The sequence below is a fragment of the Phyllopteryx taeniolatus genome, chromosome 21 (assembly GCF_024500385.1).
Source record: "Phyllopteryx taeniolatus isolate TA_2022b chromosome 21, UOR_Ptae_1.2, whole genome shotgun sequence".
NCBI classification, from domain to species: Eukaryota; Metazoa; Chordata; class Actinopteri; order Syngnathiformes; family Syngnathidae; genus Phyllopteryx; species Phyllopteryx taeniolatus.
This window is the reverse complement of record NC_084522.1, coordinates 7,147,491-7,162,541: the sequence shown is the minus strand read 5'-3', so window position 1 is coordinate 7,162,541 and position 15,051 is coordinate 7,147,491. Positions and strand designations below refer to the sequence as shown.

The 15,051-nt window shown below is 42.6% G+C and overlaps 1 protein-coding gene across 1 annotated transcript; it reads left to right on the top strand.

The window, feature by feature from the left end:
* The first annotated feature begins 2,472 nt into the window (after nucleotides 1-2,472).
* On the top strand, nucleotides 2,473-14,278 carry nt5c1aa (5'-nucleotidase, cytosolic IAa). The gene is made up of 7 exons (XM_061760907.1): nucleotides 2,473-2,962; nucleotides 6,166-6,213; nucleotides 8,916-9,083; nucleotides 9,343-9,472; nucleotides 10,675-10,797; nucleotides 11,637-11,821; nucleotides 11,910-14,278. The coding sequence occupies exons 1-7, from the start codon at nucleotides 2,822-2,824 to the stop codon at nucleotides 12,261-12,263; spliced, it is 1,149 nt and encodes a 382-aa protein (XP_061616891.1). The 5' UTR covers nucleotides 2,473-2,821; the 3' UTR covers nucleotides 12,264-14,278.
* Nucleotides 14,279-15,051: the final 773 nt, after the last annotated feature.

Here is a 15,051-nt window from a genome sequence, read left to right as displayed (position 1 = left end):
TATATATATATATATATATATATATATATATATATATATATATATATATATATATATATATATATATATATATATAAAATGTCAATTTTTAATTATTTTATATCTTGAATAAACTTTCAAATAAGCAACTGAATCAATTTCAATTAAATAATGCTTAGTATTAAATAACTCAACTAAGTAAAAGAGTTTCTAGTTGGCGGGGAAATATCCCTCAAAAGTCAAACCTTGAGTTCAAACCATTATCACCCCCCCCCCCCCCCCCACAGGTTTGGTTCCAGCCAGCTCCAAAAATTAAACAAATATACCTCCCAAATTGTTTTGGGACTGGTATTCTTATAATCCTAGGGAGACACAAACTATGACCCCTCTGAAAAAACACTTGCCCTCCCTCCCCCCACTATAATAGGCCCAGAACCGCCCCTGGATGTTCAAGAGACTTCAGCTCAGTGAGTATGTAAAGCAGGAGTGGGCAAAGTATGGTTCACTTGGTTCTTTAATCCGGCCCACCAAGCATTTCCGTTATCTAGAGTCCTGTAATTCTTTTTGCATTAATTTTGAAGTTTTGTTTCCCTATACTCATTCTAAAGAATTGTTACTCATTCATTTGTTATTAATTTTCAATCCATTAATATGATTAAATAATGAGTTGATGGATTCATTGTAAATAATACAAATATCAGTGGCCCGCCACAGAGTGAGCGACACGCTTAACTAAAGCGGACCAAAAATTACAGTTGGTGACTTTTCGCCTCACACCTTTGCGATTAAACACCGACACCCTGTGACAGAAAAACTGAAACCCCAATATTTGTTTTTTTTATTGAACCACAAAAACATGGCGCGATTGTCAAGGAAGAAGCCGATTACCATAAAGAGAAGAAAAGGGTAAGAATAAAGGAGTGACAGACTTTCCCCGTGCAATTTTTGTTTTCTGTTGTGTGCGTGCGTGTGTGTGTGTGTGTGTGTGTGTGTGTGTGTGTCTGTGTGTGTGTGTGATGCTACCATAAAAGGATAGTAAGTGGAAGAGGAAAAGTGTGATGATAACCACGGAAATGGAACCAGTCGTGACATAGGAAAGGGTCAGGCGATTAATTAAATAACAGTTCCATCCACCAATGCATTTGCGGATGGTAACATGAATAGGATGGAGCTGAAAGCATAACTGTTTGCTGTGTGTAGTTTTTAATTTAGCATTATTATGCAACAGTTACCTTTTTTAAAACTTGTATGGAGGGGGGACTATTAAAATGTTGAAATTAGAACAACTTGAGGGTCAACCAGCATGAAGGGACAAATTGGGCCTGACTTTGGTGGTTGCACGGTATTATAATTTGACTTTTAACTAAAAATAAAAATAAAATCCATTACATGCATTCAGAGGGCTTTGTGTTTCAAGCCCACCCTCTGTGAAACTGTTCGGACTGTTTTTTTTTGCCCCCCTCCACGGATCAATACGAATGTATTGTCAGCCTCTCTGCATCACGTTTCTGCTTCGGGATAAAACAATCACATTTGCGCACTGGGGCTGAGCTGCAGACGGAAAAACCAAAAAAAAAAAAAAAAAAACCGTGAGTGCATGAGAGAGGACGGTCTGGATATAGCAGAGGTCATGGCGTAGTGCATGAGGCGGTCTTCAGACTCGCCACATGAGGGAGCTATGAGACGAAGCGGAGTACTTTTGCAAACATTCAGGTTGGAAAAGGAGTGATAAATAAATGTGAACTATGCATCACACCATTTTTTTTTGAGAGCACTTGTCCGCATTCGGGTCCTGGGTAACTGGACACTAGTCCAGCTGAGGGGTGAGAGGTGGGGTACACCCTGAACTGGTTTCCAGCCAATTGCAGGTGTGCAACACATGACAAGACCGCAGCTGCCTTCGCATGTGTTGATCCACTGTGCCCCTGACACCCGGGGATAATCAGCATGCACACTAATGGCCTTGTAGTTAGGCAAGCGGAGGTTATCCATTAGCAGATACCTTTAGGGTACTTTAACACGTGCGCGCACACACACACATACCCCGGCCAAATGCAGGGCACAGTAGACAACTATTCACACTCACATTCACAGCTACGGACAATATAGAGTGAGTTTCATTGCATGCTTTTGGAGTGTAGGAGAAAGCCAGCGTGCCCGGATAAAACCCACACAAGCATGAGGACACGCAGGAAGGCCAGTGCCGAGATTCCAACACCACACCTCTGAACTGTGAGGCAGACACACTATCCACTAGGCTAAGGTGCTGCTCAGTTATTTTCATAAAGGACTACTTCACACTGCCTCACTTGTCAAAATAATATTTCTTCGCACCCCACGTGCATTTCCCCGTGTCAACAGCGGCCAGCAAGAGGGCAGAGCTTGCCTGAACACGGAAGCGATGCGGCCATTGGTGAGCGGGAAGGCCGCGGCGTGCGATTGGCTGCGACTCAGGGAGCCACCAGAGCTGTGTTAGCGGGACAAAAAAAAAAAAAAGGGAGGGAGGCTGGTGTTGGGACCAAGTGAGCGGTGTGGAAGAGAGAGAGCAGCAGATGGACTCCCAACAAACACACTTTATACAAGAGCGTGTTCACTAGGTTGCCATGTGGCAGAGGGATGAGCTGAGCATTCTGCGTTCCCTAAGGATCTTTGCTCTTTCCACATGGCCAGCTTCCAGCAAGCAGGTGCAAGCTCGGCAAACTCCAGCTACTCAATGCCAATGCACCTTAGAGGAGAGTCCTGCTAAATGCTACCTACAGCTGCAGGACACCGGCTAGCTTCAGTTCGATTTTCTACTTGCTAAGGCCACTTAAAGGGCACCTTAGGGCCGCTCACATTCTCTATGGTGAAGATGAGCGTAGACTCCGTGAAGGTGAAGGAGCTCCAAATTTGCGCTTCTTCCAATGGAAATGAGAGACAATCCTGGGAGGAGAAGGAGGAGGTCCAAGAAAAGCACCTGGGCCTCACCGCCAAACCAAAACAGGTAAGTCCGACCAGCTTTTGCATTCACCTTTTTGTGTCACCGTGAATGGACACTCCTCTTCTGATCTTCTTCCATTTGATTTGCTGTTAATGTGCCACATGAGCAGCTTATGGAGCTTATGAACGGTCGGTCATAGGGAGGATCATACAGTCCAAACACCAAACAAGTAACTTGCCTCAAAAAGTACCATATTTCTGCTAATAGTGGCTGAGGGCCGTTAATTATTTTTTTTTTTTAACTGCAGATTTGTCCAAATTCATTTAGGAAATACAGTGAAAACTTATTTATTGTGTATCCCAGACCCACCACAATATGTGAAACTCTGTGATATGCAACAGAGAGACTATAAAAAATACTTTTTCAATAGCTTTACCTCTCCCACATCATTTAACACATTTAAACCTATTCAAAACACATGTACACGTATTAAAACACACTTTCCAAAGTATTTCTTTACCACCTGTTCTCACTCTGTGACTTGTGCCCTTCTCCTAAGAGCCAAAGCGTGCTTGCTTCAAGGTCTTTATGACTCCCAGTTGAAGTTTACTGTAAAACCGACAGTTCAACCAAACCACATGATTTAATTTAAAGTTCACTAGCTTAATGCTGCGGCACGGTGGCTGACTGGTTAGAGCGTCGGCCTCACAGTTCTGAGGACCCGGGTTCAATCCCTGGCCCCGCCTGTGTGGAGTTTGCATGTTCTCCCCGTGCCTGCGTGGGCTTTCTCTGGGCACTCCGGTTTCCTCCCACATCCCAAAAACATGCATTAATTGGAGACTCTAAATTGCCCGTAGGTGTGAATGTGAGTGCGAATGGTTGTTTGTTTCTATGTGCCCTGCGATTGGCTGGCAACCAGTTCAGGGTGTACCCCGCCTCCTGCCCGATGACAGATGGGATAGGCTCCAGCACGCCCGCGACCTTAGTGAGGAGAAGCAGCTCAGAAAATAGATGGATGGATAGCTTAATGCTAACATATAGAGATATAGATGTTATGTAAATACATTGTAAATCTTTAAACAACTACAATATTTACAGGCATGTATTCTCTCTGCTCTGGGGGAACGACTATTACTAGCGCTTAGTTGGGGCTCTTATCTGCCTCTCATTCTTGCGCATAATTATGCAGCATCTCTTCCAGTACAGACCCTCAGTGCTGCCCTGCATGTTGCAGGGCAATGTGCTATTACACTGACTAACCTCAGACTCTCCAGTATACTGTAAAAACCCATTAAAAAAAAAAAAGCATGAATGATGAACTGCGATATATCAGGAGTAAAGGATACTATTACAATTTATAAGTGAAAGTAGATGCATCCATGGCGAATACTGGCACACGGCGTCGAATGAAAAAAAATATTTTATACACGTCATTGTCCTACTAGCAGGGTCCAGGAGGCTATTAGTGCCTACTAGCTGGGCCAAGTTGTGTTACTAGTGCAAAATAGTAGTTTAAGGCTTAATTGCGTGGTAGTAGGCCAAAAGTGGCACTAGTAAAAGAAAAAAAACTTTACTAGTAGGAAACAGTCGTTCCACTACTGCACTGAATGATCTTACTAGTGAGAACAAAGAGCATACCAGTACATGGACCTTAAACTGGATATCAAAGATAGTGATTACAAAAGGCTTTCCAGAGTGGACACATGCTACAAGGTTCATGTAGGGTGAAACTATAGATCTGGATGAATGTAAAGCACAAAACATATTATTTTGACTAGTGCATTTAATATTCCTTCCACAGCACACAGATTAACATTCAAGAGCTCCAAGCAAACTATCATATCTGCTGCAACACATCACATCACCCGTGGCCTTTTACCCACCTATAAATATCCCCCTCAAACACGTTTGCGCTCACCCTCTATTTATTCCTGCTGTGAACCCTCTTCGTCCCCTGAGCCTGTTACCTGGAAACCTCTTCCCACTTCCTCCCTTGTTTTGATGCAACAACAAAAGGGTGCCAAGCATGCTCGCATATGCAAATAGATGAGTCAGGATTTTGGGGGCTATCACTCGGCACAGGTGCTGACGATACAGGCGGCTACCGAGGGGGGAGCCCACGTGACGGAGGCATGGCGCGTGGTCCGGCTGGCAGAGGGCACGCCGTTAACGCCGCCCGTATCAGATCGCAACTAAAGACCCCCCGGCCTCGCCTCCGGCCTCCAATAGCGTGACATGTTATTCATAGCGTAAACTGACTCGGATGGATTACTCACGTCCCAAACTTGGCGAACATCCGGAAGGCTGTCTGTGATGTCACGTAGAAAAACTACAGTGCATGGTGTAAATCAAAATGTGGGGCGTGGATCTCCGCCAAGGCCAAACATTCCCTATCTTCTGTCCCGCAATATCCACTGAGAAATAAAGGGAACAAGGATAATATAGCGGAACCTCTAAAGACCAACAACCTGTTCTGGTGATGTTCCCAAACTGATCCAATTTCAAATACAGTGGTATCTTGACTCACAAGTTTTATTTGTCCGTCGTTACATGATTTCTAATAAAGAAGACTAGTACTGCATTGTACGAAACGAAATATAATGAAATAAAATATAAGGCCATAAACTGTTTTTATAAACGCCCAAATGTACAGTAATTACACTGTACGTTTGGACAAGTCGCAATAATAGCTGGTGTGTTCTATGTGGGCCTTTAAGGGGCGTGGCCTAGTGAGTCCCATCAGGATCTTGGCGGGTTAGTTTTGGCTTACTGTAGCTCCTAGCGAGTCATCTCATTTTGTATTTGTGAGTTTGACTGTTTGTCCTGGCATAACTGAAGCTAATATATATATATATATATGTATATATATATATATGACCAAGCAAGTGCTGCTACCTCGAAAAACTCGTAGGTTGGGACACCCATAAGTGAAGGTACCACTAAATGTTCTCATTAAAACAAAACAAAAAAAAGAATTCATTTGTTCCACATTCAAACCTTCGCCATTTTAAAACTGTTATTCACAATGTGTTAAATAGCCTTTTAAAAGTAGAAAATTATTGAAACAAGTTAACACCTGTTTAATAAAACTAAAATATAGTAAAAAGACGCTAAAAGAGAGGGAGCAGGAATCAGTTTGTTTTCTGGTCATTCGGCTACATACTGTCGTCATAAAGACAAAATGGATCCATTAAAATGTATTCATTGTTTTGTATTATTCATTTATATAAAAAATGTTTTGTTAATTGAAAAATGTCATTTTGCAGACGCTGACAGTGAGACGAGCCCGCAAGGTGGAAGGCGCCGTGTTCTTTGTGAGTACGACACACGGATAATTGAAAGGTTCTGATTTGTCTCTCACCTCATTTTAACCTCCTCTGTGATTGGCTGCATGACCACGGACTCACCTTCTCAACTAACCAATCATACGAGTCATGTTAAACTCATTCTTACCAGTGGGTGTGCGTGAGTATTAAACATTTGTCAATAATCTCAGTGGTCCTCTGCTATATCACTGTTCAACATTCCCGCCCCGCTAGAGTGCAGATTTTACAAGCGAAAAAATAAAGGTTTTTACATTACACTATACAGTTATAGTAAGTCCGATTTTAGAGTCACACACATTTAGTGAAAGTGTATAATTACCAGTAACATTTATGCTAATTTGTGTCCGCTTGTGTGTGGCGTTTCACATAATGTTAGCATTAAGCTAGTAAACTTTTGTTAGATAAAAATAGATGGTTTGGTTGAATTTATACGTGTTGAAATATGCAATGTGTTATTGTCTTTTGTTTTATGTGTCAGTTTTACAGCAAAGTTTAACGGAGAGTAACAAACAGCTCGACGCAAGCATGACTTGCCTCTTATTTGGAGAATTGTGGGGGCGAGAGCGTTCGAAAAAGTGGTATTTAATAGTTTATGTGTTTTCATATGTTTAAATGTGTCTAATGTCTGTCGGAGGGGTAAACGCTACAAAAGCTTTTTATGGGGACTTTATTTGGCGAGGTTCAGTATACAGCAATTTTATGATCATTATATAAAAACATTTTTAAAAAACAGCACAACAGCAGCAGTAAACGGTGTCAAAACAGTTTTCCCCCCTACAGTCATTACTGTAGAATATATTATAAGCAATAAATATGGAATAATAGATGTTTTATGGCCACTCAGATACGCATTGTTGGCAGTACATTAAGAACACCGAGACTCAGTCAGCCATAATATTGACATTTGACGCTTTCGACAACGATCCGTCAATATTTTCTCCAACCCCTCCTTAAACGGTGAAAAAGTCCAACTGAAATTTAAGTTGGACTAAATTGAAGATTTGCTTTACAACCTTACATAACCTCCCACGTCAACTCATTTTTTTTGGGCTTCAAAATGTTTAGTGTGTCGGCTTGAATTCAACTGGTCCTCTGAGGTGCTGTTGTTAAATAAGCAAAAATAGTCCGCTACGCTGTTGTGCCTCTGGCCTATTACCAACACTCAAGCCCAATGCGCTTTGGACAGCAACAACAAAAAGCTGTATTTTTGTATGTGTCGCCCATGTACACATTCCCGTCCTAAATAATGCACAGATATAGAATGACCCTCAACGCATGCCACAACTGTTTTTTATATGCATTTGGCCTTTACACAGTATTGGTGGAGTCAATTTCCGCTGTTGCTTAGCTACAGTATGAACCCATGACAGCAGTGGTTTTCAACCTTTACTGAGCCAAGGCACAGGACTGTTTTTACATTAGAAACACCAACTAAAAAAAACAAGATTTTTTTTAAATCACAAAAGGTATATACAGTATACTGAAATAATGATGGTATCTGGGCCATTTATATGAACACAAAGTGATATACTTGCTTATTCTGTTTTATGAATGGCAAGGTGGATACACAGCTTCATTGCACCTTCTGCCATCGAGTGGAAGACCATTTCATTGTTCTGCCTATCACTATACATTGCTGGCATAGATAGATGAGCAAAGATATTTGCAGTAAATACATTTTTGGGACCAATTTGGTGAAATCGGATAATTTCACACACCTATGTTCCGCGACACAGTCACTGCACGACCGGCGCAAATGCCACATTGCCCCATTAGGAATGCAGCCCACCACCTTTGAATATCGGCGTCAGGGCATTAACACACAGACACACACGGCCACATAAGGCGACCCGTCGGCAACGCGAGGCCGTGCTAGTTTATCTGACGCCATCATTCGAGCTCGCAGACGCACAACACGGTTTGAGAGTGTTTGCTCGGTCGGTGGTGCTTTCCCCAAGTCATACCCCCTCCCGACTCTTCTCCTCCTGCTTTGCTGACTCAAGTGGGCCCTTAAGGGTGTGTTCACACCTGTAGTTTGGTACTCTCGACACATACTGGTATTTTTATTGTTGGACTAAAGTTTGCCCAGGAAAAACATACAAAGGAAGCTGATCTTTACAGGTGAACATTTGCAATTTCCCAATCCTTTTAAACTTGGTTTGTGTCTTTGATCCATGCACCATTCAGGGTTGACACCCGTGTCTAGCCATGTTTTTTTGTCTGTTCCTAATTGCATCCATTGTATCATTTGTATCTAGTTTTCAGGTTATGATGGAGATCGGAGGGCTTTATTAAACCAGTTGCTAGAAAACCACTTGTGTTTGTCGTGTCTGCGAGGGGAATGGACGCACTTCCTTCAATGAAACGCATGAACCGAACAATCAGAACAAGAGTGTGAACACAGCTTTAATTAGAACCAACCTCTTGAAGCCAAGGCACAAAGTTGACCAGACGAAATGCTACAAAAGTTTAGAAAGACTAAAAACATTGGCTTTATGGCTCATTTTCCAGTGATGAAGGTATGAGCACCCAACTGGCATGAGTTACTGTGATTGGTACATGTTGCATGGCATGTTCGTGAATAGTGCGTCCAGGCCCCGTCACACATTAATCTCTCACTTCCCATCTCCTTCCATTGACTCAAAATGTCATTCTCCTGTGTCTCTTTGTTTTTCCCTCTGCGGCTGCAGCCCAAGCCCGAGAACGCAGTGACGATCGCCGTTTCTACGCGGGTTCTGTTCCGCACCGAGCGGGAAGAGAAAGTGTTCGAGCAGCACGGCGTGGAGGAATATCTGAGATACCAAATCGAACACGAGAACGAACCCTTCGCCCCTGGACCCGCTTTCCCCTTAGTCAAGGTCGAAAAATATATATTTTTTTTTAATGGAAATCTACATATACAGACACATTAAGACATACATACCAACATTCGGGTCAAAGTTGAGCATTTTTACCTTAGCATTTAACATTTTTACGCTCTTGCTGTGCTGTCGGTATGCGTGTAGCCCGCTTTAGTTTGTTTGGTACTTAGCAGGCTTATACAAAAACAACCAAATACATTATACAAGAGAATAGTTTATGGACCTTAATGTCAAAATGACGTCTTGTCGTCAGCAGGCTCTGGAAGCGGTAAATGCTCGTCTGCGCGAGTTGTATCCTCAAAGCGAAGAGCTGTTCGACATCGTGCTGGTGACGTACAACCACGCGCACGTCGGGATCCGCCTCATCAACACCATCAACCATCACAGTAAGTTTTCAAGTGGTTGGCGGCACAATGAGGGGACAGTCAAATGAAAAAGACAAAATAATATTGTAAATACGGGAACATTTTGATGTCGGAGCAATGCAGTAAATTGACACTTGTACACAACTGTGCTGTGTTCCACCATTTGTATATAACATTTGTATATTTGCTTATGCTTGTCACTAAACACGCTAACAGTTTTTCCAATATTCACATTCCAAAAGGCAGTTGTGATGTAAAAACAAAGACGTTTAAGTTTTCTGTTAAAAACGTCTTGTGTATATAATTCCTAAGGTCTTAGTGAACATGCAACATGCATGGTTACCTCCCCAAGCGGACGTAAACAACATGTATCAACAGCTGACTTTTCATGGATCATTCCCACGCACGCAAACCTCCTCTCCGTCACTGACCACTTCCTGTTTGCCTCATCAAACGTTAGAAGATCCTCCAGGCCTCACGCTGGGTCGGGTTCAAAACCCCATCCCGCGGGATCTAAGGTTCATCCGCGGGGCCCCTAAACAAAAACACGTCGGAAGCAGAGCCGCCCAGATTAGTCGGCGTTAGATCTCGCTGGTGGCTCTCTGCGTGAACACTCGAACGGTTCCAGGCCTCTGGGCTTCCCGACAAAAGCGAAGCCAAACAAAGCCTCTCTGATGTTATGGAGACATGTTGATGTTGAACAAACCTCCCGCAGAGAGGGTCAGTGATGGGCCACCCTTGGATGATGCATTCATTAAAAAGTGATTAAGACAGAATTCTATTACTGTTTGCTATGCAGCTTTTCTCATAGGAACATTTGGACACCTTGGGGTAACATTGGGATAATAATCTATCATCTGCACATACTTGGGCAATAATTGAATATTAGGGAAACAATGCTAAGGTGGTAACTAGGGCCCAACAGTCAACAGGTCATGGGTTGGAATGTCGGTTAAGTGACTTAATTTTCCATATAAATGATTATGAATGTCAATGGTTGTTTGTCTATATGTGCCCTGGACTCCTGTGATGAATTAACAATTAGTCCAGGGTGTACCCAAAGTCAGCCGGGATAGGCTCCAGCCAATGCAATCCTAATGACGGCTAGAGGTATTAAAAACTGATTGGAAAGTGATAACTGAGCTACAGATTTACTTTTGCCACCTCTGAAGTACAGCTTTAAAAGCACTGGTGTCACTTTTGAATCCATTTTTTTTTTTCAGATCTGTTCATAGAGCGGTTTTGCATGACAGGGGGAAGCAGTCCAATCGGATACCTCAAGGCTTGGCACACTAACCTCTACCTGTCGGCTGACGCAGACAAGGTCAGGGAGGCGCTAGCTGAAGGTGAGCGCACACCTCGTTGAATATTTTTCTTGTGAACCAAAATAACTTGGACTGACAATGACAAAAGTGTTTCTCCTTCCCTACTGTGTCTTGAGATTCCTATTGTTGTGGCAAAACAGCTGAATTATACAGAATTCTATCGACTTTAAATGCATTCCGACATTAATGAACATTGATTATTCGTAATTCCAAACAAACATCCTTTGGAACCAAAAAAAATCTCAATTAGACAACAAATTGACGTTCGCTATGTTTCGACCCTACCAGGGAGGATTAAATGCAGGACCACACACCTGTCAAGGTGACCCAATGAACCACATAAACATACGCATGCAATGGCGTCAGGCAAAGAAAGCGTCCTTGACATTTTATTTCAAAGGTCTTAATTAGCCGAGAGGCCATTTGGGGGTACTTCCTCAAATTGAAGGACATCACATAGGATGTGGTTTCATTATTGTGTGAATGCTAAATAATTATTACGTTATTGACGCCATGTTGGAAAACTTCAGAACTAAAGTACTGTACACTTCCTTTCATGTGAAGTCATCACTCATTTGCGACAGAAGAGGAATTTGATTCCTAAGAATTTAATTACTGGGTATTGGTTCTCAAAAAAAATGGTTTACTCCGCCCCATCTAATATTCCACCGCAGAAAGATCTTTGGGTGTTACGGAAACTGTGAGTTTTTCAGCGAATCGTTTAGGTTCTACAGACTGGGTTCACGAATGGTGAATCGGCGGGGGTTCTACTACATGTCATACTTCCCCAGTCCGCTGTCAAAGTTGTCTTAATGTTTGCTTATGAATGAATTTATTTCGACATTCCGATTTATTATCAGGTATCGCCGCAGCGACCATGTTCACGCCAGAGAAGCGGACGGAGGTGTCGGAGTCCCAGCTGAGGGTGGCGTTTGACGGCGATGCCGTTCTCTTCTCCGATGAGTCCGAGCGCATTTTCAAGGCCCACGGGCTGGACAAGTTCTTCGAACACGAGCGCGAAAATGAGGACACTCTGTTGGATCATGTATCTGCTTTCTTAACTGTATAGAATGAATTGTGTGACTGTGAAAGCAATGCAATAAATCCCAATCTGTTCTCTTCTTCTCCGGAAGGGTCCGCTAAAAGGTTTCCTGGAGGCCCTTGGGAAGCTCCAGAAGAAGTTTTACGCGAAAGGCCAGCGCCTGGACTGCCCGATCCGGACCTACTTAGTGACGGCACGAAGCGCGGCCAGCTCTGGCATCCGAGCCCTCAAGACCCTCAGAGCTTGGGGGCTGGAAATCGACGAGGCCTTGTTCCTGGCGGGGGCGCCCAAGGGCCCCATGCTGGAGAAGATCAGACCTCACATCTACTTCGACGACCAGATGTTTCATGTGGAGGGCGCGGCCGAAATGGGCACCATCGCCGCTCACGTGCCTTACGGCATCGCCCAGAAACATGCCGGGCAAAACTCTGGTGTGGGGAAGTAGAAGAGAAGTGGAAATGAACTTTATACATTAAAGTCTGTTCCAATCCTCTTTTAACTTAGAAAACGGTCTTATCCAACAGCCATTTTCTGCTGCTTTCAAGCCAACGACAACTACAGCAGAAAGTCAATTCCAAGTATCAGGGAATGCTTGGAGATACGAAATGATGCTCAAATCACCGTGAATTAAATAAGCCATCAGTACAATATGGAGATATGAGAAGGTCAAAATGTATGATGCGCTTCAATGCAATCAGTGGAACCTCCAAAGTCAAACAGTTCTGCGATGCTGGTTGACTTCGAACTTTTTTTTAAGAACCTATTTCCTGTTAGGTTTTTTTGCTAAAAAAAAAACAAAAAAAAACCTAGCTCCTGTTTTTGTGCTCAGAACAAAGCAATAAATATATTGCTTTAAACTTCCATCCATTTTCTATGCAACTAGTGTTGCTTTGGCATCATCAAATACCATCTTGGTGTCAAGGAAGTACTTTGAAGTGAGTTTAGGAGTTACATTTAGACATAAGTAGTGCTTTGCGGTTCATGTTCTGGCATCTATAAACATTTCCAAACCTTTTTAGTGGGGGTGTCAATTACTCGCGGATTTTCGCTATTCGTGATAAGCCTCAGTCTCAACTGAAATGAAGTGAAACTACCGGTACTCATCCCTCAAAGACACCTGACAGACAACAATGGAGAGGGATACCTAGTGGTTTTTAGAGGTACTGCTGGAATTAAGAAGTGGCACGTAGTGTACGTATGGTAAGCGTATTTGAATTAGCATCTGCTTAGAATGTGAACATGATTGATATTTAATTGTACTGAGCAGCCAGCAAACTTTCCTGTCCTATAAGTACATGGTTCTGTGGGTATCATTACATGGTTCCTCTTTGCCAGCACTGGTATTAGAAAAGCAAAACACAATTTAGGTGCCCACTGAGGTGTCTTTTGACTTTTGAGGCACATTTTTTTCCCAGAAATTTTGTCTTGAGTTTTAAATTGTACCAATTTTAGGAGAGTTGACTTTGGATGTTCCATTGTATACTGCTAGATGTATTACATGTGCGAATACAGCTTTTCACAGTTGGTGCCTTTGAGTCAATGAATGCACCGTTTGCAGCGTTAGCTAGCGTAACACGCTCTGGCCCTAAAACGTACAACAAGAACGCTAATGGGACTTCCCCTTTTCATTTGGAGCATGACAGGTTCAAATATAATGATGCTCACATCCTTGAATACAGTTACACTACAAATCACACTATTTTATTACCTCCATCAGGGTTGTATGACAGTTTGTTGCGAACCGCACCGCAGTTACATTTTAAGATGACAGCCTAATGTCGTCTTTCGTCTTTTCCCCCTCTTCTTCTTCTTCTTCTTCTTCTTCTTACTTTCCAGTAGCTGGGACCCCTTGTAGCAATACAGACGTCCTCTCATAGGTCAATCTTGGTACTACCACATACATCTGGTTTGGGGGAGGAGACTACCAATTCCTGGTGGAAACGTGGTAGTGTGTGGTGTTCTTGAGTACACCACACACGATAAGAGCAGTAAGCACACCATTTTTTTTTCATGTGTTTAAAAACTGGTCAAGATGTTAAAAATCAGTGTATATATGTACCCGGCTTGAAATTTATGCTTGCAAGTTCAAGTTATTTGGAAGAATCAAGGGAAAAAAGCAATTGTATGGTATATTTAAAATCCATTCGCAAAAACGAGGTAATGTATATTTTCCACATCCATACAAAATGAAAATTAAACCAAGCATGACTGATTGTAGCAGCACTTTTCAAAAGTAAATTGCAAGATTTACAAAAATTATAAATAAAGATGTTTTAAAAAAGTCATTGAATTCCCTGTAGCACAGGGGTGGGAAACATCCAGCCTGTGGGTCATGTACAGCCATTTGATCCGGTCCACTGTGCAATTCTAAAAACAAATCAAATCTCACGGGGGGAAAAAAAACTCCAAAAATATTGAAGTCAGAAATGCTCTGTATAATAATAAACATTTTTTATATTGTTATGATTACATTTTCACAAATGTCAAATAACCCGCAGGCAGCACTGTCAACTAGTGGTTAGCACGTCTGCCTCACAGTTCCAGTTTTCGGGATTCGAATCTCAGCTCTGACCTTCACTCTGACCTTCATTTCATTTGGTTTTCTATGAGCACTCCGGCTTCCTTCCAAATTCCAAAAACATGCATGTTAGGTTCATTAAAGACTCAAAATTGTCCATAGCTATGAATTGGAGTGGGAATGGCCGTTTGTCATTATGTGGCCTGCGATAGGCATCCAACCAGTCCGGGATGTACTCGCCTCTTGCCTGAAGTCAGCTGAGAAAGGCTCCAGCTCACCTGTGACCCTAATGAAGATACACACAATAGAAAATAGATGGATGCATGGGTAGTATGTCCCTCGGAGGACTTTATAAAAATTGAAATGGCCCCTGATAGGAAATAAGGCACAATAGCATGAATGTCTGCCAGCTGCCACTATCCACCATGTGGTGGTAGCACTGTAATGCAAATGCTCAGCACAAGCCGGTGGCTTTCATCCTAGACTGAATGAATGATTTAGGATGAAAGCAGGTTGACTCTTTAGTCTTGCTCATTGTGTTCCCCTTATCTGCTCACAACAGACACACTCGCGCTTCACCATTGAGCTGCATTTGTGATGTATGTGTTAATAATATTCCCGGGTGTAATTGATCCTCCAGAAGAATTCATGCGATAAAAGCCAGAAAGCGGCCAGCGGTCGTCTACCTGCTAAAAATCACCGGCGGGACTAGGAT

What these genes read in the sequence shown, in the direction of transcription:
- nt5c1aa (XM_061760907.1), top strand. Translation starts at nt 2,822, where the DNA reads ATGGTGAAGATGAGCGTAGACTCCGTGAAGGTGAAGGAGCTCCAAATT. An exon ending in CAACACCATCAACCATCACA is followed by an intron (nt 9,473 to 10,674) that starts GTAAGTTTTCAA and finishes TTTTTTTTTCAG; the next exon opens with ATCTGTTCATAGAGCGGTTT. An exon ending in AGGACACTCTGTTGGATCAT is followed by an intron (nt 11,822 to 11,909) that starts GTATCTGCTTTC and finishes CTTCTCCGGAAG; the next exon opens with GGTCCGCTAAAAGGTTTCCT.